This window comes from Pongo abelii, chromosome 12 (assembly GCF_028885655.2).
Source record: "Pongo abelii isolate AG06213 chromosome 12, NHGRI_mPonAbe1-v2.0_pri, whole genome shotgun sequence".
Lineage (NCBI taxonomy): Eukaryota > Metazoa > Chordata > Mammalia > Primates > Hominidae > Pongo > Pongo abelii.
The window spans coordinates 132,308,523-132,336,404 of record NC_071997.2 but is presented as its reverse complement, the minus strand read 5'-3'; the positions used below and the strand labels follow the sequence as shown (position 1 = coordinate 132,336,404).

General features: G+C 45.1%; 1 protein-coding gene across 2 annotated transcripts in view; it reads right to left on the bottom strand.

The window, feature by feature from the left end:
* LOC129057792 (uncharacterized) overlaps window positions 1-23,984 on the bottom strand; it is a 53,276-nt gene extending 29,292 nt beyond the window's left edge. Inside the window, exon 1 of one of the 2 annotated variants that reach the window (XM_054548459.1) lies at window positions 23,110-23,984. In XM_054548459.1, coding sequence (XP_054404434.1) covers window positions 23,110-23,694 — 585 coding nt within the window. In that variant the 5' untranslated portion in view covers window positions 23,695-23,984. The remainder of the gene's footprint in view (window positions 1-23,109) is intronic. The other variant, XM_054548458.1, reaches the window with a different exon arrangement.
* Between the last annotated feature and the right edge of the window lie 3,898 nt (window positions 23,985-27,882).

Here is a 27,882-nt window from a genome sequence, read left to right as displayed (position 1 = left end):
TCATTAGCGTGCTGTAAGTGAGTAATTGGAGATGGAGGCGTCTGTCTCTCTGCTTCCTACTGGAGCTGAGCTTTGTTGACAGAGGAAATCACGAACCCTTGAGCTTCTCCTTTTATTTCTTTGTTGAAAGCCCACGTGTTTCTATTCACCCACAGTATGAGGCCACTGTATTATTGTGACCTGGACACTTAAAGCTGAGGGGAATGTGCTAAGGGGGTCAGTGTTCCTGCAGGAGAAGTGCGGCGGGGACCTGCAGGTGGCCTGGCTCCCCTCCCACGTCCAGGCTGCAGGGAGTGTGGGCCTCCGGGAGCTGGGGCTGGGCTGAGAGCCGTCTTCCCTGACAAAGCTGTGCTGCCTGACAACACCTCAGGTCAGTGGCTTCTCAAAGCAGCCAGACAAGGTTTCATGGTTTCTGGATACAGTGGGGGCCCTCTAAGGGTGGTTTCTGTCCTGGAGCTCTGCATGGGGCTGCCAGAGACATGTCAGGGCGGCAGCATGGTCAGACGTCCCCTCTCACAGGGGTCACCCCCAGGACACTGTCACATTTGAGGCCTGGCACTCACCCCAGGAGCTGGTGCAGAGCTAGTTTGTGGCTGCCAAGACCCTCCCCAGTGAGCTGGGGTGGCAGGAGTGGGAGGGAGAGTCTGTGCCCCACACACCTGTCAGGCACAAATTAGCTGAGCACATCCTGGGCACTCCCAGAAGAGTCTTGCAGAGGGACTCCAGGGGCAGACATGAGGCTGGACAAGGACGAGCGCATTGACCTGGGTCGCCCTCTTTTCTCAGGTGTCTCCAGGGAGCCTGGAAGGAGCTCCAGTGCACAGAGCAAGGATGGTGTCTTAACAGCCAAGGCGGATTGTCAAGTGAAGAACCCACGGATTAGGTGAGGCCCAAAGACCCATCAGAGGCCCTTGCTGGTGCCATTACAGACCTGGTAGCAGAAACCACATCGACTCCTCACAGCCCTGGAGGCTGGAAGCCCACGGTCACGCCTCTGCCAATTCCAGGTCTGGGAAGTCCTTTTCCCAGCTTGCACTTTCTGGTCTGCCTTCTCCCCGTGTCCTCCCACGGTGGGGAGAGAGAGAAGGAAAGCAAGTCTGTTCCTGTCTTCCTACCAGGACTCAGCCCATTACCAGGGGGCCACCCTCAGGACCTAAGCATCCCCCAAAAGCCCCACATCGCACTACCATGACCTTGGGTCTCAGGGTTTCAGCATATGCATCAGCGGAGCACACACAGTCCACGGGAGGGCTCAGGAGCAGCTGGGAAGGTGGGTCATGCACCAGGGCCATGGAGATGCAAGGCGTGGGGTCCCAGCATCATTCAGGAGCTTGGGAGTGGCAGTGGCTCCCTGTGCAGGCCAGGGCTCCCACCTGTGGCTGGGGGACGGCAATGAGCACCTGGCACTGTAGGGCCCTGAAGCAATGAGAACTCCGTGGCAGAGCCTGCCCACAGGAGCCAGGGGTTGGTCATTACTATCATAACAGGATCTGGGTGACAGCCAAGAGAGACACCCCTAGAAAGCAATGGAGATGGTTGAGAAACCAGGTGTCTTCAGGCCGAAATAGATGGGCTGCCCACAAAGAACATATGTAACATTCTAAAGGATGGAAGGCGGTGGGGGGTGGGGGGCTGGGCGGCCCACAAAGAACATACGTAACATTCTGATGGATGGAAGGCGGTGGGGGGTGGAGGGCTGGGCGGCCCACAAAGAACATACGTAACATTCTGATGGATGGAAGGTGGTGGGCACTGGGCAGGGTGAGGTGGGCAGTCGTCCCAGGAACATGTCGACCCCTTTGGGCAGCTTCAGACCCAGAGCTCTTTCAGTGAAGAGATGTTCTTGAGTCTGCAGTGGGAAGGTCCCGTAACTATTCTCCACTCCTTCCCCGAAAGTGTCCATGACAACTTGCATGAGTGAGTGGGTTACACCAGGAAAGGAGGACCTCCCGACCCCTTGAGACACGAGGCCCGGCAGACCCTGACGGCCAGAGACCTGGCCTCACCCCTGACGAGCCTTCAGGCAGCAGCGTTCAGCGTCAGGAACCAGTGCCGAGGGCTAAGGTGGAGCACGGGCTGAGTCAGCAGAGCGAGTCGGCAGAGAAACCCGGCTGCCCTTCCCCAGTCCCCAGAGGGACAAGCGGATTGACTACTTGGATTATTGTCGGCAAATACAAATTTAAAATGTCGCAAATAAGAGAAGAGACTTCTCTGCCCTCCCTTTTTGTCTAGAGCATTTGCTTTAGAAAAGTTGTAATGGATAGTTCTTTCTCTACCTCTTTGCAATGTTGTAACTCCATTTTAAAGAAGCTACATAAGCCTTTTGCCAGCTTTAGAACCCAGGGCCATCTTTCCCCAGGACCAGGAGCCCCATCGGCAGTGCGATCCTGCAGGGCCTCTGGATGGTGCCATCTCCCAGGCTCTGTGGGGGGCAGGGGGCTAAATTCTGAGACTGCCTCACTCCAAGCTGCAGAGCCCTTTCCTGTCATAAAGATAAGAGTTTATTTTTCCTTGGAATGAAGCCAGTTAGCAAATGCAGATTGTCGCCATCACCGGGGAATCCAGGAGGAGGTGTGGTGGCGAATGGTGCTGCTGTCCTCCAGCTCCAGGGGCCACCGCTGTCTTGGGAGCCAGGTGGAAAGGCTGCATCTGCCTGATGGGGTTGGAGACTCCTTCCATCTTCGCGGCCTCTTAGTGGATTGTCTGGGGCAAGCCTCACATCCTAGGTTAATGCTGATTCAGTAATAAAATCGTTTTCTTCCTCCACCACCTTTGTGGAGAGGTTTTTTGGGTTGAAAGATTTTGATGGCAGTTCTATTTTCCCAATAGCAGGTGCAGACACTCCTGTGTTGGGGACCTCAGCTCTCAGGGCAGGGTTGACAGAGGCCCTGACTGGGTGACAGGGTCTCCTGCCCATTCCAGATGCCGTGGGTGACAGGGTCTCCTGCCTGCTCTGGACACTGTGGGTGACAGGGTCTCCTGCCCACTCTGGAAGAGATGAAGGACAAGGAGGGCAAGAAGGGGACCACCTCACCCCTGAGCCCCTCTATGAGGTGCGAATCCCATCCCTGAGGGCAGAGCTCCCGTGACCTAACCCCTCTAAGTCTCCATCCTCTCTGAGTGCAGGACCCAACATGGGGATTGTGGAGGGACACACACTGAGGCCACTGCAGCCACGGAGGGAAGATGTGGGAGCGGCTTTACCAGCCACACCCGGGAGGCCCTGGAGGAGCTGCAGAGAAAGCCTCCCGCGGACAGGTTCATGTCAGGGCACCTGACTTCCACTTCACACGGAAGGAGAAGCCGCTCCCAGCTCACCGTCGAATCTGTGCATTTTCCCAATCAGAGCAAACGCCTGGCTGGCGGGAGAGGGGTCTGGGAGGATGAAACTGAAATCTGAGAGCCAGGAACCGTGGAGCAGGGCTGTGGGCCTTTGTCTGCACCTGAGTCTGGAGACTGCGGATTCAGTGTCTCACATCGACGTCCACCGGAAAGCACCCTCTAGGGGAACAGCTCCAGCAGACAAAATCACTGGCTGGTTGATGGAGGCCAGCATGGTCAGTGACCACATCATGCGTGGGGTCGGCTGTGGCGGGCAAGGGCGATGCCCCACTCAGCTCCCACAGTGACCCCTGGCGTGGTCAGTGCTGGCCTCAGGGAAATGCAGAGGCCAGAATCTCCCAGCAGCTGAGCCGCAGGGCAAGGACCGTCCACCTCAGCCCAGGCAGGCCCTCCCAGAGTTCAGCCCACGCTCTGGGGTCTCCATGGGACCAGGATGGCGCCCCTGCCCTTCTGGCCTCTCGGGCCATCCCGCTTCCCTTTCCTGTCACCAGCCTCGGTCCCAGCCCCCTCTGTCTTGGCCTCTTCCTCCCAGTAGGGGAGAAGGAAGCACAGATTTGCTTTCTTTTAACACAATCAGAAGGAACAACCACGTGTTATGGGTCCCATTATTTTATTTTCTCTTCATTTTTGTTCCTTTGGGTGAAACACTGTCAGAGGCCCTTCTCAGTTTCGGATCGAGACGAACGTCCTCCTGTCTGCCTTGCACTTCACGCCCCTCGCAACGCTGCCTTTTTCTGCCTTTTCCTTCATCTATTTCCCTTCTCACCTTACATTTTCTGCTTGTTGACCCAGCTGTATTATGGGATTAGAAGGACGCAGGAAAGGAGAAGGATTTGAGATGTGGAAGGCAGGTACATGTCGGCAAGTGCATAAAGGGGCCCCACGATGACAGTGTCCGGCCAGGTCCCCACCCCGGTATCCCGGCCACAGCCATGAGTTCTGACCATCTGTGAAGAGGAGCCACTGCCCATGGAGAACAGGTACCAGTAGCTCTAGAACCCTCCTGGCATCCATCCTGTGATTCCAGATCTGCAGCAGCCGCTCAACTTCTGGATGGGTGCAGCATAGTCCACCTTTTAGGGACTCAAAAGGCCCCACTGTCTGGCTCCTGAATGCGGCTTTCTCTGGCCAGGTGCAGTTCTCTCCTGGGATCCAGGGCTCCCCAGCACACAGTGTGCATTTTGGAAAAGAACTGAGAGAGAAGAAAGGCTGCACGTCCCGACTGGGGTCTTGACATTTGTTTTCTCTGCCTTTAGTTAAAATAGTTTTGATCATTTCTAATCTTATGGGAAGATCTTCAGATTGTTCATGGTAAGTGCAGTGCGGGGAAGTGTGTGCTCACCCCAAATCTCTCTCAGAGGTAGATTTTGTTTTCGTGAAAATTCTAGGTTATTAAGACTAAATTTTGCCTTTCTTAAAAAAAAAAATTTTCCTCTCCCCTTGAGGAAGTCATTTGAGATTTTTGAATCTTGTGTACATTGGAAATTGTGGATTATGAAAAGTCATAATTCAACATTTTTGAATTATTATTAATCTAATAAATATTACTTGAATGCCTATTATTTGCAGACATTCATCTACCTGCTAAGGACATAAAGGTGAAGCCAGGGATGGCATTCAACTTCGAAGAGCGCAGTGACCAGCACCTGAGATATACCATTAATACAGCATGTTTAGTGGCACAGTTCCAGTGACAGAGTGCTGTGGGAACTACAGTGGCCGAGAAAGCAATGCAGCAGATGACAGAAAACCGAAAATAAATATGGTGGAAGCAACATAAAAGGATGATTTCTCTCACCTATGACGAGTAACACAAGAATTGGTAGGAACACAAGCTTCTTCTGTGTTGTGAAATGCCAACCTTCACCTGTGCTATCCACTGCCCCTCCATCTGCCCTTCCACCTGCCCCATCCACCTCCCCCTCCACCTGCCTTCTCCACCTCCTCTTCCATCTGCCCCTCCACCTCCCCCTCCACCTGCCCTCTCCACCTCCTCTTCCATCTGCCCCCTCCACCTCCCCCTCCACCTGCCCCCTCCACCTGCTCTTCCACCTGCCCCCTCCACCTCCTCTTCCATCTGCCCCCTCCACCTCCCCCTCCACCTGCCCCTCGACCTCCACCTCCACCTCCACCTGCCCCCTCCACCTCCTCTTCCATCTGCCCCCTCCACCCGCCCCCTCCACCTGAACCCTCCATCCCCAGAGGTGTCTGCCCTGCCTTCAATCATCCTTCCTCATCTTCACCATCCCAGCAGGAAGAAAGAGGAAGATAATTATCTACCAATTTGGCTTAAGAACATTTTCCCTCACCACTTCTAGACAAATTAATGTTGTAGAAATTAGGATACTGAAGTACCTACTATGGGGTGGTGGGAGTGTAGGCTTTGTTCAAATAAGCACAATGCTGAGCCTCAATGCCGGGCTTATACCTGAGAAGGAGGAGATGGATCTAGGGAGCAAGCTCCATTGTGGGCCCCGGAGCACACAGCACCCCCTCCCACCTGTACTCAAGGTAAAGCTGTGCAGCCTCCCTGCGGGGAACGTTCCGGGTGGGGGATGAAGGGCACATCACAATGAACTGGGAACTCTCATGCCCCCTCCTGGCTTGACTCCCTGACATTATTTTAAATGACGAAGGCTTTCTGCAGATGTCAATAAGGTTTTTAAGTGGCTGATTCTGGGATCAGGAGATTATCTGGATGGGCCTTAGTCACAGGTACTTTATAAGATGAGTCTTCTCCAGCCGACTGTCACAGAGAGAATCAGAAAGATCCAAGGCATGAGAGAAATGTGATCTCCTGTTGCTGGCTTGGTGATGAAGGAGCCACATGCAAGGGCTGAATGGCTGCCTCTAGGGGCTGAGAGCAGCCCAGCAACACTCACCAGGCATGGGCGGGGGGCGGGGGGGCTCATTCCTACATCTGCAAGGAACAGAATCTGAGTTCAGAGGTGGATCATACCCTAAGAGCTTCCAGATAAGAGCCCAGTTCTGAAGATACCTTGGTTTCAGCCCCATGACACTCTCAGCAGAGTACCTAAAAGAGCCACCCAGACACTGACCTGCAGAACTGACAGATAATACACAGGTGCTCTTGTAAGGTGCAAGGTTTGTGTTAATTTGTTGCACAGAAATAGACAACGAATACAGCAAGCCAGGGGTGGGGAAGAGATTAGGGGAGTGATAAGGAAGAGAGAACAACACAATCATATTCAAGGAAAAAATGACTCCAATGGCTGAAGATTGGAAGGGAAGGAAAGAAAGGCAGAGGGGTAAAGATGACACTTGCTGACATGAAGAGAAAGTATGGGACAATCCTGAGGTCCTAAAAACAGGCCGTGGGGCTGGGATTTTTCCTACTACAGCTGGAGATGTCGGAGGTTTACACACATAGAATAGCATGGCCGTGTTCGGATCTCAAAAGTGCACTCTGACTACAGCTCAGAAAATGGTTCAAGAGAGTGGGATTCCCCCAGGTTAGAGCTTGTGGTGTCAGTGGTCATGAATAGATGGCTTTAAGATACATGACGAGGTTGTAAACAACAGAACATTCTGATTCATTGAATGAAAAATGTAAGGAAAGTTAAAGACAGAAAGGGGCAGGCTTTCTTTCCCAGTCAGTTGGCTGGATGGTGATCAGATCCACGGAGACCCACGCACTGGAAGGAGATCAACTTTGCAGAGAAAATGAGGTGATTCGTTTGGACACAGAGAGCTTGATGTGCCTGGAAGAACTACATGTAGTTACTTCTGGAGGACACTGATATAGGAAGATGAAGATCAGAGGGTCATCTTTTCCAGAAAGACGGATTTGAGCTTCATCAGCATAAGGTGGTTTTGAAGTTAGGCTGTCAGAAGTTGTTGAGAGATGAGTCCAAAGAAAGGCAGAGAGCCTGGGGCAGAATTTTGAAGAAGGAGGGTTTACATTATTAGCTAAGGAACAAGTAAACCAAGACATGGGAGGAAAGACGGAAGATAATCACTCAAGAAGAAGGAAATAGTGAACAACGTCACATTTGCATACAGATGGAGTAAGGAGTAACAATGCCATTGAAATGTATTTGTTCTGTTCCCAGTGGATTTGTTAGTAAGTTGAGGATAATCTTCATAAGAATAATTTTAGCAGGACAATATTGGACAAGGTTAATTTCCAGTGTAGAGCAAGAATAAATTTTAGCATTAGTGTTTGAGTGACATTGGGTTGTCTAAAATTTAAATCTGAGATCTAGGTACTTTAAAAAACAGGAAGATGTTGGTTCAGTGTTGGCTATGCACAACTTGACCAAATAATGGAATACTCAATTTCGGCAGGCTCCGAGGGATGTGTAGATCTGTGAGGAGTGGGGAAACGGATTTGTACATCGTGCTGCAGAGGATGACAAGAGAAAAACACACAGGGAGTTTGCCTCAGAGGACATTGGAAATCGGACTGAAGAGGAACCACTGAGGGCCGTTATTTCCTCTACACCTAGAGAGCTTGGTCCCTTATCATACTGCCTGGCAGGTCCTGTTCATCAAGCTCACCGCAGCCTTCTGGGTGATGATGGCATGGGAAAGACGAGAATTTCCCCGCCTTCTGATTCTGTGCTTCTAATAGACACTGAGTTTATTACACTCCAGAAAATGGGATATTCTAAACACTATGTTTAGCTTATATTTTCACATTCTCTCTATCTAAATTATTTTAATTTTCTCCTGATTACTTAAGGAGTATTAAAAACTTTACCTAGGCCAGGCACGGTGGCTCATGCCTGTAATCCCAGCACTTCGGGAGGCTGAGGCGGGCAGATCACGAGGTCGGGAGATGGAGACCATCCTGGCTAACACGGTGAAACCCCGTCTCTACTAAAAATACAAAAAATTAGCCAGGCGTGGTGGTGGGCACCTCTGGTCCCAGCTACTTGGGAGGCTGAGGCAGGAGAATGGCGTGAACCCAGGAGGCAGAGCTTGCAGTGAGCTGAGACTGCGCCACTGCACTCCAGCCTGGGCAACAGAGCGAGACTCTGTCTCAGAACAAGCAAACAAACAAACAAAACAAAAAACCACTTCACCTATTTATTGAAATGAAATTCAATTGTTAAAGAAATTTTAATACAAATGATACAAAAAGGAAAACAACAACAATAAAACCAAACAAAATAGTGCAGTGATAGAAACTAACCAGTTCGGGTGCTCCGTGTTCTCATGATTCTCATGCTGTCTGTGGAGATGGGATGGGCTACCTCAAAGTGAAATCACAGCCTGGCATCATTCCTCCCTGGGAGACAGCTTTTATTCCACATGCATGGTGTCATTTAACTATGTTTACCATATTATAATTTAAAGATGATCTGGAAAATGTTAACGTAAAACCCACTAAAGAAAAGAAAACTATAATAATCACATCCTAGAAAATGTCAGAAGGATTTATCTTAGATTCTATTCATTGTTCCCAGCAATTTCCAATAGCTTTTAGCCAGATTCATGATAAATGAATAATAATGAGCTAAAGAGGTGATCACGCTTTATGAGGTGGGAAGAATATGCATTCCGGTGAGATTCTGAAAGTAACATCAAAATAATTGATTGGCAATAGGAAGAAAAACAAATATATTATTTTCATGTAAATACAAATCACAGAATTTCAGGGAAGTGAGATTCTTTCTGGAGCCTCTTGTTTTAACTATCTAGAATCATGAGTATTAGATTAGACATTAAAATAGAAACAGGAAATAATAGGCCCTTCTCAGGTCTCTTAGGAGATAGAGCTGGCCTTGTTTCTCAGAAGTAAGAAAGCCTGTTCTTGTCCTAGATAAGTTTTAAGAAATACACTTATTGATCGGCACACTGCTGTTTTGATCAGATGTACACAATTATTTACCCTGCCACCACTGAAAACTTTCTTGAAATGTATGGTGAATGTTTTAAGAGAACCAAGATAGAAAAGAATTGCATATTTACAAAATACCTATACAATATATGTGAAACATTAAAACCCTGCCATGGCTGAGAACCCTATTTGAGTTTTTCATCTCTGCCAGCTTGTGGGAAATGCGAGGAAATGAAGAACAGCTGAGGAAATCATTCAGCTGCCAGGGTTACAGAGTGAGGGTCAGTGGCAGGAGAACTGCAGGCTGCTCTGGACCTCTGGAGTGGGCCCGTGGCGTGAACACGGCACCTGCTGCCAAAGTGATTTGGTCGCTGCAGTGTGGTTCTCTGCTGTGCCAATTTTCACATTGCCCTGAGGCTCACCACTGAGTATTAAACGATGTAATTGCTTGGCCTGCCACTGTGGCCTTCAGTGGTATTATGAAAATATCTGGAAACATCATCTGTGGGTGTATATAGGCCTTCTCTGTCCCCAGATCTTATTCTCACCTAATGTGAGGGTTCTCCACATTATATGAACTCTTTATCTCTCGCTATTTTGCCCTTTCCAGATTTATTGTATTTTTATTAGAAGAGCAGGACCTCTATATTTGTTATTTATTAAAAGGAGATAAGCAGCTAGAAAATTTGCTTTACATGAAAAAAATCAGCATATTTGATCAAATTTTAGTGTTTCTCTTTTTTTGCTACCAATGATTTTGAAATGTTGAATCACCCAAAAAGAATGACATTTCTTTAAATATTTATTGTTTAGAGTTAACACCCAGCTAATGATGGATGACAGACTATCAAGACAGAAAATAAGTACCTTAGTTTCCCTTTAAAAACACCTTATTTCACCATTATTCTTAAAGAGAAATTAAGGAGGCTTGTTTCCAGCAGACAGAATCTATGACGATGACTGAAGAAAACTTTTTCAGATAGAAAGGAAATAACAGACAGAAACTTGGAACACTAAGAATAAAAAATTTAACCCAAAGGGCAAATATTCAAGTGAACATAATGGACTGTTCTACTTTTCAATATTTAACATTTTGCTTGACAGTCAAACGCAAAAAAAAATTAGACTGACTGAGAATGCATTCAGAATGTGCTATGCTCTTTTTTTTTTTTTTTTTTTGAGATGGAGTCTTGCTGTCACCAGGCTGAAGTGCAGTGGTGCAATCTTGGCTCACTGCAACTTCCGCCTCCCAGGCTCAAGTGATTCTCCCGCCTCAGCCTCCCGAGTAGCTGGGATTACAGGCGCCTGCCACCACACCCGACTAATTTTTATATTTTTAGTAGAGACGGGGTTTCACCATGTTGGCCAGGCTGGTCTCGAACTACAGACCTCAGGTGATCCACCGGTCTCAGCCTCCCAAAGTGCTGGGATTACAGACATGAGCCACTGCGCCCGGCCTGCTGTGCTAATATTAAAGACAGCCGCGTTGTCGAGTAGGGAGAGGAGGCTTCCAGGCGCCACTTAAAGTAGCAAATGGCTCTGCCGGGGGCGCTGAGAAGCCGGGCGTGTGTGCTGTGCCGCAGTTTCCCTCATCTGCAGTTTCACTTTGCACAGGGGGACTCTGAGAGGCCGGGTGTGTGTGCTGTGCCGCAGTTTCCCTCACCTGCAGTTTCACTTTGCACAGTTGCAGTTACCTGCAATCAACTGTGGCCCCAAAATATTAAATAGAAAATTCCAGAAATAAACGATGTATAAGTTTCAATTCGTGTGCTGTTCTGAGTAGCATAATGTAAATATCACACCATCCCACTCTGTCTGGCATCTCCACACTGTGCTCTACACCCTCCGGTTACACATTCAGTAGCCCTCTCAGTCACCAGGCTGAAAAACACCGTATTTATAGTGCCTGATACTATCCATAGCCTCAGGCATCCACCAGGATCATATCCCACACGGATCAGGGGCTACTCTAATTCCAACAACAAAAGAATTATATACCCAAGCAGATATATGCAAAACGGTATCAGTAAATTAAACTGAAATACTAAAATAGCATTCAAGTAACTCATAGGAAAACAGGAAAGAGAAAACAGAAAAGGAACGACATAATAAAATGATGCACCAACTTCTAACATATCAATAATTACATGAAACATAAAGGTCTAGACAAATCAATTAAAAGACAGAGATTTTTCCCCCATGTTTTATAATTTTTTAAATGACCCAATTATAGGCTGTTTATAGAAATTTACTTCAGATATAATGATAAATGTAGATAAAAAGTAATAAGACTGAAAAAGAAGCACCATCAAAAGGAAACTAAAATGCCATTTTTAATAACAGAAAAGCACAATTCTAAACAAATCACCAGTGATGAATATTATGCAATAAAAAAAAATTCACCAAGACCAGTGAACTCCAAGTCTGTATGCATACAGAAAACAACAAAGCTTCAAATCCAGGAAATGAAAGCTTACAGAATCCACAATTATAATTAGGAATTTTAGCACCTGCTCTTCACAATTGATACAACTACTAGATTAAAGAAAAAAAATAAAGTAGCAAGGATACAGAAGAACAGAACAATATCATCAACCAGTGGGACTTGATTGCAGCTTGATTATTAGTAATAGCCCAAAACTAAAAACAATATTCAATGTGTAAATAAAGAAACTCAGGGAATCGTCTGCCAGTTCCTTATAAGGTAGAATATAGGAATGTAAATGTGGAAGCATATATATCCTATGGCATAGAAATTCCACTCCTAGGTATTTAAGCAAGAAACACTGCCACAACATACAGAGGTATGCATGCATACTCAGTCACACATGCACACTTACAAGAATGTGAGTAAAAGTTTTAGCAAAAGTAGCCATAAACTGGAATCAACCCAACTGTCTATCAATGGAAGAGCTGATAAAAGAGGGTATATTTATGCAGTGTAGTAGTGCTCAGCAATACAATGAATGAACTAGAATATCTAGAATTCTATATGTTCTAGTTATAGAATTCATTCTAGTAATACAATGAATGTATAGATAGATGACAGGTAGAGATAGAGATATATTCATTAGGATACCATTTTTGCATATATATATATATAGAGAGAGAGAGAGAGAGAGATGATAGGTAGAGATAGAGATATACTCATTGAGATACCATATTTTGCATATATATAGAGAGAGAGAGAGAGAGAAATAGAGAAAGATGATAGAGATAGATATAGATATGTTCACTGGAATGCCATTTTTGCATATATATATAGAGAGAGAGAGGTGATAGATGGAGATAGATATATATTCATTGAGATACCACTTTTTGCATCTTGCACATCTGTGTTTCAATCTAGTACAATTTTCTGAATGGCTGAAGACTCCTGTTTATTTATTTCCTTCAGTATTTATTCTTTATGAGGATCTTTTGGCAAATAATTCACCCCAGTTTTTCAGTGCCTGAAAGTATGTACAATTTGCCTATGCTTGAAGTATATCTTGCTGGGTATAGAATTATAGGTTGTCAGATATTTTTCTTACAACAATTACATGTTGGTTTTCATTGTTTCTGTGGAAAAGTCAGATGTCAGGATTATTGATAGGTCTTTAAAAGAAATGTTTTTGGCCCTTATGGCTACTATTTTTTTTCCCTTTAAAAAAATTACTTTTAGAAGTTTTTCCCTGATGTCCTTTGAAGTAATTTTCTTCGTATTCTTTGTTTTTATTTTCTAGAGTGCTTGATGTCTCATAACTTTTCAAAAATTGTTAGCGAGTCTCTCCACTATTGCTTTTGAAATGCTTAGCTAGTGTCTCTTTAACACTGCTTTTTCCTCGTTCTCTCTCTTCTTGTCTTCTCGTCTTATTTTCAGGGACTACAGTTATGTGTATGGTATAACTTTCTCCATCACTTATTCTACTTTGTATTTTCTTTTGTCTCTCAAAACTTCAGAATATTTGTTTTGTTTCTATCTATTTCCAGTCTACTTACCCTCTCTGATAGTATACCCAGTCTATTATTAAACATATCTATTGAGTTCTTATTTTTAGTAGCTACCTTTTTCAGTTCTAAAGTTTTAATTATATTATTTTTGTAGATTGCATTTCTCTATTGAAAGTGCCTGTATTTGTGAGCATGTGCATTGCTGCTATTTTAACATTCATGTCTAACAGTCTGTGGAATGCTTTTTACGGCCTGGTTTTCTTCCCCTTGATTTTCTATTATTTGATTTTTTCTTCTCATGACAAAGAGTATTTTATTTTAAGTCCGGCACAGTATACAAAAAGTTTTGTCTGGAATTCTTGCCTATCTCCATGGAGGGCTTACTTTTTTCCTGGCTTGTTGCTAACACTGTGGCATAGGACCTCCTTTCCAGCAGGACTGAGGGGATCCAGGCTGCACTTCAGGTCTGGGCCCCTTCCTCTTCTGGAGGCTCAGATTCAATCCCAAAGTGTGACGGAGGCCTGTCCTGCTCCCATGAGACCGGGATCCTGTGTTTGTCTCCCCAGAACCCTGCACACAGCTTCTGTGGGCTGTGCGAACACCTCGTCCTTGCAGATGGGGGCTTGGTGAGTGCTTTGGGGTCGTGGAATTCAGGGCTCACTTGTATTTTACTTCCTGGGATCTTAGATTCTTGCTAATTTTTGCCTTGGTAGCCCTGGACTCCAATTTTGTCTGGTTGCTTTCATGCATGAAGGGAAGTTTTATCCTCTGCTTCCTAACTCTCAGGTTCAAAGGCTCCGGGAAAGTGGCAGGAAGGGCTGGTCCCCGGGCCTTTCTCTTCTCTCCAGACCCCGCCTGCCTCTCCCCCAACCCAAATCTTGGCTGTCGGGGTGCTTTTCTAAAGCATTTCTAACAGGTTTTTTTTTTTAATTTACTTTTATTATATCTGGGTTTCACAGTTGTTCTTAGCAGGAGAGCTAGTCTCACGTAAGCTACAATTAAATGCAAGAAGTGAATGCCTCAGTTTCCCAATTGTGTTCTTTAATCACTTGATTGTTTTATTTGCTTGCTTGCATCATTGCTCAATATTTTTAGCTTTTACCATGTTTTCTGAACCCCTATTTTTATTGTCTTTCATGTTTTTTACTATTAAAGAGTGGTCTTTCTTTTAAAAAGTTCTTCTCTGAGCATTGCTGGCTCTAGTCCATGTATCCTGACATCCCTCACCTGATTCCACCTGGCCTCGCCCCTCACCTGATTTCACCTGATTCTGCCTGGCCTCACCCTCACCTGTTTCCACCTGATTTCACCTGTTTATGCCTGGCCTCACCCCTCACCTGATTCCACCTGGCCTCACCCCTCACCTGATTCCACCTGGCCTCACCCCTCACCTGATTCCACCTGGCCTCACCCCTCACCTGATTCCACCTGATGCCACTCGGCCTCACCCCTCACCTGTTTCCACCTGGCCGTCTCTCCCTGAATTACTGTGTTTGTGCTTGGTTATTTCTCTGTCTGCAACAGCGTCATTTTTTTTAATTCACAAAACGCACTTTTATCTGCTGTTAGAACATTTCGAGTGTTGGCCCCTCTGTAGGAAGGAAATATCGCCTCCCACACCTTCTTCCTCACAAGTCCTCGTGTAGATCGTGGCTGCTTCTCTGCAGCAGCTGCTTATGCTGCGATATACCCCAGGTTGCAGTTTCTCAACTTAAGTAACCGAAGAACAGTTTTTTTTACAGGTGGATGTTTTGCAGAAAGCTATTTAAAATTTACATTCATAAAATCATTAACAAAACAGTGCCTCGATTCTTATATAAAGAGTGGTGAAGCAGCTGGAGCTGAGATCCATTCCGCTTGGGAATTCACATAAGGCTTCACACGTGAGGTGATGTTTCCCCTTCACAGAGGAAGAAGCCCAAAGTCCATCCTCTTGACCTGAACTTCCTTCCTGAACACCCCTGAATATTCTACATCAACAAACAGGCTCATCCCGTTTTCCATAGTGTCCTCTTCCATACAATCCAACAACTGGCAAGAAACAATGATGACACTTTCTCCTGCTTTTACACCTTGTAGAGACAGGGGTAAGCAACTATTTCTTTGAATTAGGTCACTTTTTAATGCATCTGAGAGTTCTGAATTTCTCAAAACACAAGATAAATATGCCAGGCAGAAAGAGTACCTTGTCTCTACTATTTATAATTGTACATAAGCCAGGGAGGTCTTGCAATTCTTATTAGGTTCATTTTTCTTATTTGTATAAAGCATTTTTTACACAGTTATTCTGAAAAGTGGAGCCAGTGTCTATAAGATGCCAACACAATTCCCAGAAAGCAACTTGAAATCACTCCTTGGTTCATGGTTTGGAAGGGGCTCTATTTCCACTTTGCCAATAATTGTCCTTGTGACATCAGGTAAGCCATTCTTCCCTCTACACCTCTCTGGACCCTATATCAAATGCACACAATACCGACAGTCACTTTCACCTTGGCAATCTAGGATGAAAAGCGGCCTGTGCCTGCTTTCTCTCTGAAATAGGCAAATGCATGAATCTTGGGCAAGTACTTGGCATTTTATGCATTTCTCTCATGTGCCACCCACGCAGGCCGGGCCTCAGATTGCTTGTGAATGAGAATTTACTTGTTAATTTATGAAATCGAGCTGACACATTTGGTGGTACAGAATCTCACAATCCAATGCACATGAGTGTTTCCTAAGGCATTTGCCACATTCAGGCCTGAGGGTCACCCACCCTCTGAAGGCTGAACTTTGCCTTCTGGGGTTTTAATTCATAAGAGAAACTCGCAGCCCGTGAGTGGGACCCACTGCAACCAATCATTCTGCAAAGATGCAGATGGCTTTTTAACCAGAAGGGAATTGGTAAGTTTCAGGAAAACAAGCAGCTCCGGCCTAAACAAGCCCTGCACTGGGGACATTAGCGGTGCTGACACCTGGAGAGGGTGGAAGGGCTGATAGCTTCTTGGACTTGAAAAAAAAGAAAACTCCTCAGTTTTTACCTCTCCAGCCTGGAGATTGACAAGATGCCTGGAGATATGCATGATACATGCACAAACACACATGTCTCCACCTCCTTTCCATGCAGAAAAGAACGTGTATTTGCCAGGGTTCTCTAGAGGGACAGAACTAATAGGATAGATGTATATATAAAGCGGAGTTTATTAAGGAGTATAAACTCACACGATGATTAACCTGACTGGTTTTATCAGACCATCTGATTTTTTTCGCTTGAAATTGTTTCAGAACACTGAATTCTAGCCTCAGGTTCCACAACCCTGTATCCAGGCCGCTCGTTAGGCCCCTCGGGTTCCTCGACCCTGTATCCAGGCCGCACAGTGGGAAGAACCAGTTAGTAACAGCACACCCGGATAAGGAGCACCCACAGACTCAACCGGCAACATCACTCAACCAAGGCAACATCCGGTCGCCATCTTGCTTTAGCTATTAAAGACAAAACACTCAGCCAGGTGCGGTGGCTCATGCCCATAATCCCAGCACTTTGGGAGGCTAAGGTGAGAGAATCACCTGAGGTCAGGAGTTCAAGACCAGCCTGGTCAACATGGCAAAACCCCGTCTCTACTAAAAATACAAAAAATTAGCCAGGCATGGTGGTGGGTGCCCGTAATCTCAGCTACTGGGGAGGCTGAGGCAGGAGAATCTCTTGAACCCAGGAGGCGGAGGCTGCAGTGAGCTGAGATCACACCATTGCACTCTAGCCTGGGCAACAGAGCAAGGCTCCGTCTCAAAAAAAAAAAAAAGACAAAACACTGACTTCCTTGAGATTTCATACTCTGATTAAAGGGGTTGTCGTATTTCCCTGACTTCCCAGCTTCCCTGTGGTTTGTCAGTTTAGCATTTTATAGCTCTTGCAAAGAGTCCCAACCACAGAAACAGCTACGGCTGATAATAGTTCTGATAGAGCCAGCATTCGCTGAGCAGTGCCTTTGGGCATTGTGTATCTAATTGTTCCAAACACTTTAACAAGTGTATTGTTTGATTCCCACTGTGGAGTGATCCCCAGGACACTGGAGTGGAGAGTTGGGGAAGGGAGCCATAACACAGTCGCCAGCTGTAGCACAGCCGCCCTGCTGCGGGGTGCACCTCCTCCCAGGCACTGGCCTATGGGTGAGCATCTCTCCTTTCCTGAATGCCATCGTCCCATCCTTGAAGCAGCTGGTCATTCCTGTCATAAACTGGTGGTCAACAGTGCAGGGGGCACAGGGTCCCATGACAGCCGCTGGGCTGAGTGCCTGGAAGAAGCTCAGGGGCATCTGGAAAGAGGAACTTGGGCTGGTTGTTTGAAGAGTGAAGAATCACGCGCAAGAAACCTCAGGGATGGATGCGGCACTGTCCCCACACCGGCTGTTTGCATCCCTCATTCAACAAGCAGCTCCGTCCTTTTCTCAAAATGCTGCCTAAGCCTCAGTTCTTCGGGGAATTCAGTTTTGAAGACTAGTGAGAGGACAAGAGGATTATTATTGCATATTCTCCAAAACAAGGCACTTTCTTCCAAAGTACATCCCATTTGTCTTTCTGCAAAATCTCTCGTTTTGATTTATCTTTCAAGAGAGAACACTTGGATGAAGTGAAATTATTCTCCACATGTTCGCATACACACAGACATCTCTTATATACACATGCACATACATCTATGATATAGATTTTATTTCATATGTTAAAAAAGTGGGCAGGCACAGTGGTTTACGCCTATAATCCCAACACTTTGAGAGTCTGAAGCCGGAGGATAGCTTGAACCCAGGAGTTCAAGATTAGCCTGGGCAACATGGCGAAACGCCTTCTCTATGAAAAATACAAATAAAATTAGCCGGGTGTGGTGGTGTGTGCTTGAGTTCCAGCTACTGGGGAGGCTGAGGTGGTAAGATTGCTCCCAGAAGTTGGAGGCCACAATGAGCTGTGATTGTGCCACTGCATTCCAGCCTGGCCCATGGAGCAACGCCCTGTCTCAAAAACATGTATATTTTCATCTAAAAACATTACGATAGACAGGTGAAAAGAAGAGAAAACTCCTCTGCAATTTCATTACCCAGTGGTAATCACTGTTCACGTTTGGTTTAGCATATCTGTCATTTCATTTGTGCACATACATTCATGAATATTTAGTTCAAAAATATAATTACAGTCTATGTAGTAGTATAATTCTATTTATAATAGCTTTAACCTATCAATTTCAATAAGCACTTTTAAGTAGAATTTTTAATAACTGCATGACATAGCAATTTATATAACCTTCCTTCGTTTGCTGCCTTTAATTTTAGCAATGGTATTGAGATGAGCAGATCTGTATTATCGATATTACTGAGGATGATTTTGTAGATATGGAATGTATATATGTTTGAGAGAAAAACTGCCGCAATGCCTTCCAACAATATTGCATCCCTTTCTGCACCTACACAAACACTCCTGAGGACTCCAGTCTCCTTTATCTAGGCCAGTCCAGCCACCGCCTCACAGGTAGCATGTGCCGCGTGTGTTTGTGGGTGTGCAACGATGTCTCTGTGTGATTATATATGTGTGTGTGTCTATAATGTGGTCAGTATTTGCCTACTTTATTGGTAAAAAGAGTAGCTTTTTATCATCTGCTATTGCCAGTGAGATTGCATTCTTTTTTAAAATATTATTTGAATTTTTGGAAATATGGCTTTAGCTTTTCTCTTTTATGCTTTTTCCCTTCCCCTGAGTAAATCCCAGCCAGTTACTTCCATGCATTTATTTTTGTTTTATTTTCCTGCTCCCTGTAGTTGGAGATCACGCTCCACAATGAATTCTGGGCATATCCACCACAACTGGGAAATGGTAAACACAGCCGCTCACGGAGCTGGACCTGCGCTTTCATCTGTGTCACTGCCAAGAACACCTCAAGCTTTGAAACTTTATTTAGGTGTCCTCAGACAATTCCTTCCTCATCTGAATATTATTCACTAATTGGTATTTTCTAACAATTGTGGGATATTATCAAGAGCTCATTTTTCTAACAAAGGTATCTTTAATAGGCAAATACTGAGATGTATGTAATTTCCATGGAAAAGCAAAACAAAACAAAAACAGAAACCTCCTGAAGCTTCCCTCAGTCCCTCTGATTTTCAAAGGCTATCAGCAGAGAGCTCTGGGTGCTGCTTATTCCTGCAGGGCAGGAAGCAGTTTAGTGTTTTGTTGAAAGGCCTTTTAGCTCCACATTCTTAGGTCAAGACTATTTCTCTGCACAAATTCACCTGAAAATGCGAAGGACTGCTCTCCGTATCCTTCGGCGGGGGAGGGGGTCGGTCCTGAGTGCCTTCAGATGCTGCAGGGAAGCCAGGGCCCCCAGGAAACTCTTAGGACGGAGCGGATGGACAGGCCCCAGCCCCAGGGGTGTCTTGCAATCAGGTCTCTCTGTGAACTGGGGTCATGTGTCTTTGTAAATCAGTCTAGTTACTCATTGTAGTAGTTATAGAGCAAGAGCAGAAAATCATACTTTAATTTCTGTGACTATAAATTAACAACTCTAAATTTTGTTATTTTCTATTCAAAAATGCTAAAATTTCATGTAATAACAATTTGAGCTTGCATTGAAACCCCAAAGTATCAAAAAATATTTCCAGGCATTAAATTTACTATCAGAATAGCTACCATGTTATCTTTTCATTGGCAAAACAGCACCAATTTTACTGGAAAAAAAAAAAAAAAAAGCCGGAGGGGCATTTCCAGAAGCTGGTGGATTGGCTGAAATTCACCCCCGGGTTAATCACTGCTTTTCCTCACCCTCCCACACACCTGGAATTTTCTTTGCTCTGTCCGACCCCAACACAAATGCCCTTAATTAACTCAATAGTTCAATAGAATTGCTATAACTCGTTTTATTCTACTAGCTAAGAATTTCTCCTTTGTGGCATCTAGAAAATGGGTAAAGAAACAAACAAACAAAAACACCTAAACTTAACCAGAACACGTCCCTCAAACACAGCTTAGCACCCGTTGGTTTCTACTAATTTCTTTCTTCACTGTCATTTTTTACCAAAACAAACTAGAAAGTTCCTGGAGGGCAGACGCCCCCTCCAAATCCTGAACACAAGTCCCCAAATGTCCTGACTGCACGTGGAGCCCTTGAGAGAATGTTACAATTCCACAGCCCCTTCCATATGACTTTTGTGGAAGCCCTATGGACGGGTTGAAAGTGTCCACGCCCCTGAGGTGAGAAGACTGCATGGTTCTCATTTACCTGAGGGGGGAGCTCTGAACCCCATTCCCACCGCAGGAGCCACCCAGGTCAGCAGGGCTCACCCACACCAGGCTCAGAACACTTCCCTGGACATCTTCACAGGACTGGGGCCTCCAGACCCCTGAGACCAGGAGCCACACACCCTCAGCTCGGTGTAGGTTTAATTTCTAAACAGCATGCTTTTAAGATAAGAGCGCCCAATAAAGCTATTTTACTTTAGTAATTAGGGCTTTCTCCTGAAAGAATTTTGAAAACTGTTTGAAGTGGTTTCAAAGTCATCTTAATTTTAGGCTGTCTCGGAAATAGAGACAATTTTCATAATTTTGTTTTTAAAAGTATAGACCTGCCATTCTTCTAGGCACCTTAAGGAAGCAATTTTCTTTAAAAGGTTGTGGGATCTTTTTTTCCTTCTATCATATCTCTTCAAAAAGTACTCAGTTTCAAAGAACAGATAAATATTTTATGTGTGCATTTAAAATCTCTATTTTTAATGTTAGGACTGAGATGTTTTGTTTTTATTGTTGATGGCATCTGCAGGGTGAATATGTAATGTGTATTGATACATATATAGAGAAATGCACACAGATACACATGTATATGTACACGTATATGCATCTATTTGATTGTAACATCAGAGTATCTTTAGAGATCTAGCTTTCAGAAATACGATGTTTATATTCTTCAAATGGTAACTGCAATTCAAGCAGAAATCCATGGTATGCAGAAGAGAACAGGAGGCAACATGTTTTTACTCATTTTTCTATCCGCTAAAGACTGGCCTACCGTGTGCAGGGTTTCATATAATCTCTAAGAAACTAAGCCAACTAATGACAGAAAAAAACAAAGGACGATGACTAAAACCCACTAGACAATAAGGATTTAATTATGCATATGGTTTTATAATTAATTAACTACCAGCTCTAGTGCAGGCAAAATAATGACAGTGTAGGGGAAACTCAGAGAGACTGTAGCAATGTAACCCATTTCTAACTAAATAACCATGTTGTTTTTAAGCATTAATTTCATCAAAATTATCAAAAGCATCCACTTCTCATATATTCTTCCTCATAAGAAAAATATAGCAGACTCTGTCAATAAGCATCAAATCTAATTGGAATCACTAAAAATAAGTCAATGACAAAAAAAAAAAAATGAGCTGCCGGGGTTAAATTAGAAGTGACCTCGCCACGCTCTGTGACTCCAAGTGAAGCCGGAACAAGTGCACAGCAGGCAATGGAGGGCCTGGTTCATGAAGAGAGGGCTCGAGGTTCACAAGAAATTGACAAGCGCTTTGATGTTATATGATTACGTCATGAAAGTGAGTGGAGGCTAAGGATGAAAGAATTCTAACTTCAGAGGAATTTAAAGGAGGAAAAATTAAGAGAGAAACAGGCTTCTGTGAAGCATAGTGAAATCTGAGAATATGTTTGGGTCATTGCTATTCAATCCACAGTCATATTTTTTACACCACTAAAGTGAAATCATTTTGTTAAAGTTTCTTTTTCCTGACGATAAAAGTCACGTGGGTTTATTATATAACAGTTAGAAAGCATAGGAAAATACAAGATACCCACCACCTGCACACCACTGTGCAGATGTAACCTGGGGTGAGCGCTTTCTCCTTCTGCCTGTGTGTGCATGTGTGTAAATGTGTATGCACGTGTGCAAATGTGCGTGTGCAAGTGTGTGACTGTGTGTATTTAGGATTACAGTGCTTTGCTTTGTGTTTTATTTGTTTTCTTACAAAACATTATAGCTTGAATGTTTTCTGTAAGTAAATAAGTGAAGAGATATTCTGTGACTATGGGCAGTGAGGCTCAATTCTGAGACTCAATATTGTCAAGATGCCAGTTCCTCCCAACTTGTCCTGTAGATTTAATGCAACCCCAATCAAAATAACAGCAAGTTATTTTGTGGATATTGACAACCTTATCTTAACGTGTGTACAGAGAGGCAAAAAACTTAGAATTGCCAACTTAATAGTGAAGGAGAACACAGTTGGAGGACTGACGCTACCTGACCTCAATGCTTAGCATAAACCACAGTCGTAAATAGTATAGTATTGGCAAAAGACTAGGAAAATCGATCAATGGGCCAGAATAAAGAGCAAAGAAACAGACCCACATAAATAGAGTCAACTGACCATTGACAAAGGAGCAAAGGCCACAAGTTGGAGAAAGTAGTCTTTCCAACAAATAGTGCCCACATGCCAAAAATGAATCCAGGCATAAGCCTCGTGCCCTTCCCCCAAATTAACTCCACACAGATAAGAAATTCAAATGGAACACATAAAACTATAAAATTCCTATAAGATAACATAGGAGACAAACTAGATGACCTTGGGTTTAGCAACAACTTCACCAAAGACAGGATCTGTCAAGTAAATAATAATTGATAAGCTGGACTTCATTAAACTTAAATGTTCTGCTCTATAAAAGACAATGTTCAGAGAATGAAAAGATAAGTCACAGACTGAGGTAAAATATTTGCAAAGTTTCTGTCTGATAAAGGACTATTATTCAAATATATGAACCACTCTAAAAATGCAACAGTAAGAAAACAAACAACCCAATTTAAAAGTGGACAAAAGACCTGAACAGGCACCTCACCAAGGAAGATACACAGATGGCAAATCAGCTTAGAAAAATGCTCCTCCGCCCGTCATATGTCTTCAGGGAATTGCCAATTGAAGCAACAAGAAGATGTCACTGCAAGCCCATTAGGAAAGCTAAAATGCAGACACTGACCACACCAGATGCTGGGGAGGATGTGGAGCAGCAGGAATGCTCACCCACTGTTGGTGGAATTTCACATTCATCCACTGCTGGTGGAAATTCACGCTGATCGGCTGCTGGTGGAAATTCACGCTGATCGGCTGCTGGTGGAAATTCACGCTCACCCACTGTTGGTGGAAATTCACATTCATCCACTGCTGGTGGAAATTCATGCTCATCCACTGCTGGTGGAAATTCACACTCATCCACTGCTGGTGGAAATTCACACTCATCCGCTTTTGGTGGAAATTCACATTCATTGGCTGCTGGTGGAAATTCACGCTCATCGGCTGCTGGTGGAAATTCACGCACACCCTCTGTTGGTGGAAATTCATGCTTATCGGCTGCTGGTGGAAATTCACATTCATCTGCTGCTGGTGGAAATTCACGTTCATCTGCTGCTGGTGGAAATTCATGCTCATCCGCTGCTGGTGGAAATTCACGTTCATCAGCTGCTGGTGGAAATTCATGCTCACCCTCTGTTGGTGGAAGTTCACTCTCATCGGCTGCTGGTGTATTCTGAAGTGGTTCAGCCACCTTGGAATAGTTCGGCAGTTTCTTACAAAACTACACATGCTCTTACCATGCGGTCCAGCATTCATACTCTTCTGTAGTTACTCACATGAGCTGAAAACTTATTTCTACATGAAACCTTGAATGCAGCTATTTATAGCAGCTTTATTCACAATTGCCTAAAATCAGCAGCACCTACAATATCTTTCAGTAGTTGAGAGGAAAAATAAACTGGTTCATCCAGATAATGGAATATTATTCAGAGATCTAAAAATGAGCAATTATGCCATTAAAAATAATGAAGGAACCTAAAATGTACAAAGCGACAGAAGCCCTTGTGAGAAGGCTGCAGGCTGTATGATTTCAACTGTGCCACATTCTGGAGCAGGCAACACTATGGAGACAATGGAATGGTCCAGGGTTGCCAGGGATGGGGGAGGGATGAGCTGGTGGAGCACAGGGGAATTTCAGGGTAGTGAAACTCCTCCGTATGACACAGTCATGGTGAATTCTCAACAAAATGCATTTGTCAAAACTTAAAGAGTGCGCGACACAAAGAAGGAGCCCTAATGTAAACTGTGGGCTTCAGTGGATCATGTATTAATATTGGTTTATTGATTGTAACAAAATATCACATAAATGAGTAATGTTTGTGAGTGGGGCACGTGTGTTTCCGTGGGGTGACTGGGGCGCGTGTGTTTCCGTGGGGTGACTGGGGCGCGTGTGTTTCCGTGGGGTGACTGGGGCGTGTGTGTTTCCGTGGGGTGACTGGGGCGCATGTGTTTCTGTGGGGTGACTGGGGCGCGTGTGTTTCTGTGGGGTGATTGGGGCGCATGTATTCTCTGGGGTGATTGGAGCACGTGTGTTCTGTGGGGTAATTGGGGCGTGTGTGTTTCTGTGGGGTGAATGGGGCACGTGTAGTCTCTGGAGTGATTGGAGCACGTGTGTTCTGTGGGGTAAGGAGGCATATAGGAGCTCTGTATTGTCACTCTATTTTTCCATGAAGCTAAAACTTCTGGAAAAAAAAGTCTACTTAAAACAAAACAAAAAAGTGTCTATCATAAACCTACGTATCCATTTTATACTTTTAAAAGTTGCCTGATGAATATCTTTTTCCATTCATGTACAACTATAAGCTGACCAAGTATATATATATCTGTGACTGGGTTCAGATGTAACTTAAACTAAACCCAGCCGCACACCAGCATGTTGGTGCTACCCGACCCTCAGATCAGCTCTGCTGCTGCAGGCAAGAAAACCAGGCCCAACAGGGCATGGGTGTAGAAACCGTGTCTGCAATAATCCAAGTTTTCTGGAGACACTGGAACATCTCAGCCTCCCCGCTGCTGTTTGAAATGCCTGCAGGAACCTCACAGTGCCGTTCCATCCCAACGTTCACAGGGAGAGCAAAGAGCGAAGAGGAAAAGTGACTGTCAAACATCTCAGCTAATTCCAAGGTTCGGAATGGCAGCCGGGCTGAGACCCAAGTATTAAGGATTCTGTTTCTTGTTCTTTTTCCTGTGAGAGGATTGACCACAGAGGCCCTGGAGCCCCCCTGCTGAGGGCAAAGTCTAAGCAGCCCCTTTGCCATATTTGCAAACTCAAGCTGGTTGCTAATCTGTTCCATGCCTCCGTTTCTCTGTCTATAAATTAGAGATCAGATAGGTCCCTGTATTGAAGTTGCTGAGAAGGTTAAATGTGTTAATGGTTATGAAATGTTAAGGTCGTTTCCCAGCACATGATACACACTCAGTAACTGTGAGCCCGACTGTCTTCAGGCCATCGCTGCGCCACACGCTTTTGCTCCTGATCAGGATTTTGGAGGACACGCCTCATCATTTTAGGTGGCCGGTAGTCTCCTGGCTTAGTCACAGGCTGATGCCCGTAAATTATGTACCTACTAATAATACAGACATTTACCTCTTTTCCAAGAGTCCCACCCGTTGAAACAGCATTGTGCTTGATAGATTCTGCATTTGCTAGACAGTTTCCCCAGACTAACCTTCTCTCTGCTCACCAGGGCTGGGTCTGGGGTCCAGAATGAGGGGGTCACTGCTGAGTTGGCCCCTGTGACCTCACCTGCACCTCCTTCTGCTGTTCCAGATGTGGGCCCCTCATCCTCCAGCAGGTCTCGGATCCCTACTCTCCCAGAGCATCCATGTAGTACCAGAGAGACTGGAATTTCCATCCCGGCCTGACCATCAACTCTGCCAGTGGCTCTCATGCTATCTGTAGGACAGACTATTTTCGTTATGATTTACAATATCTCACAGGCTGATACACATATAAAATGCAACAAAATGAATACTAAGCCATTTAATTAAAATGGGAAATACAAAATGCAAACTTAGATATTTGCTACATTTTAATAAATATAATTATAACCCAAGGTGACATAGAAAAGAAGGAAACATTTTAGGGAAATACACAGGCTACACAGTGAGGGCCTTCGTATGGGTGCTCAGCAGGGCAGAGCTGTTCTGCTTTTTCTCATAATCAACCAAACAAAAGGTAATGTGTGCCGCAGCTCACCTTGAAGGAAAGGCATGCGTGTCAATGTTTAAAATGTTAAGTGAAAAATAAGCTTGCTTCTTGCTTGTTCATTTATCTTCTCTACATGGAGTGCCAATTCAACGGGCAAGAGATAACGCATTTCTAAAGAAATGTTATGGTTTGTTTTAATGCATCTCACAGTGGAAACCAATCATGCAGTTATGCTGACAGGAGTGAAAGAGAAGAGAAGATGTTCAGGCAATTTCTGCAAGCTCAGGATACCAATTCTAACACTTATTCAGGACACAGGTGGAACTCTATTTAGAAAATTCCCTTTAAACCATTCTTCAGTAGCCAGTTCCTATGATTTATTCAGTAATATTGTAATTGATTTTAAATTATTTTTCAAAAAAATAAATTGATTCCGTATTTTAAGCACCTTTGGGCTACCGTGGGCAAGCTGACTGCAGCACACCACTTGCTGTGAGCTGGTGCCACGGGATCTGCCTACTGCACAGCAAATGGTTCCTGACAGTCGCCAGGTGAGGTCGCGGCACCTGAGCTCTCCCAGGTCCGTGAGGAAGAGGAGTGCGCCCACCTCAGGCTGGCACATTTGAAAAGGCTCGCTCTCAAGCTCTGTGCCCGTCTCCTCCTCCACTAACATGGTGTGAATGGATGTACACACCACACTTGCTGGCCTCAGACCTTGCTGCATGTCTTAGAGCAACCTTGCCACTCTGCCACGAGGGAGATAAATGCAGCCAGTGGGACACGAGACTCGCTGTAATCCCTGTTAGTTTCCTCAGTTTTGAAAGTGGGTACAAAATAGCAACCTCAGAAGATTGCAGTGGAAGCTCAAAGACAGTTACAGCAGCCCCTGCATTGAGAGGGAGGAAGGAAGAAAAGAAGAAAGGAGGGAAAGAGGGAAGGAAGAAGGGAAAGAGGGAAGAAAATAGGAAAAGAGGGAAGGAAGGAGGGAAGAAAGGAAGGAGGGAGACAGGCAGGAAAGGAAGCCCTGGTCTCTCTTTTCCTCATCCACCTGAGACACACCTGCCCAGGGTGTCATCCCTGTGCCCCTCCCCACGTCTGACCTGCCCCTCACACCTCTGCAGCTGGCCCCATTCTTCTCTTGCACGGACAGGAACCCGATCCCGGGTGTTGACTTGCCGCCGGCCTCCCTGCTGTCTCCTATCACAGGAGCTGTTCCCTGCTCTCCTTGGCTCAGGTCTGGGCTGCCCACTGACCTGTCCTACAGGAGGGCCCAGGCCCTGGACCCAGGGCCTGCAAGACATGCCCAGACCCCACCTCCAGCTGGGGAGAACCCCGTGCACCCCAGAGCCTCCCTCCTGGCACTGAGTGTGGGGAAATCTGCAGTGAGGAGAGCCAGCCTGCTCCAAAACACTAGAGCTGCCAAATGCCCGGCTCCTAGTCCAGCTCCTTTTGGGGAAGTACCTAACATTCAGAAGAGTGTTCAGTAACATGCTGAAAAGATAAAGGCAAATCAAAATGTGAACCTAATTAATCCTCAGTGAACCAGGAACAGTAAACTTTAATTCTTAGTGGCAATTTAAAGTCAATCTAAACCTGGCAGGAGGCGGTTTGAGTCTAGACTGAAGCACATGTCAGACGGTAGCTTCAGATGACAATTACTCTCAGCTTCATGAGCACATGTGACTTAAACGGGATTGACTTAGAGATTACCTACTTGGAAGTCATAAAGCCCTTAACATACTAAAAGGGGTAGTAATATGAGGAACTGGGACGTCCACAGAGAAACCTGGGGC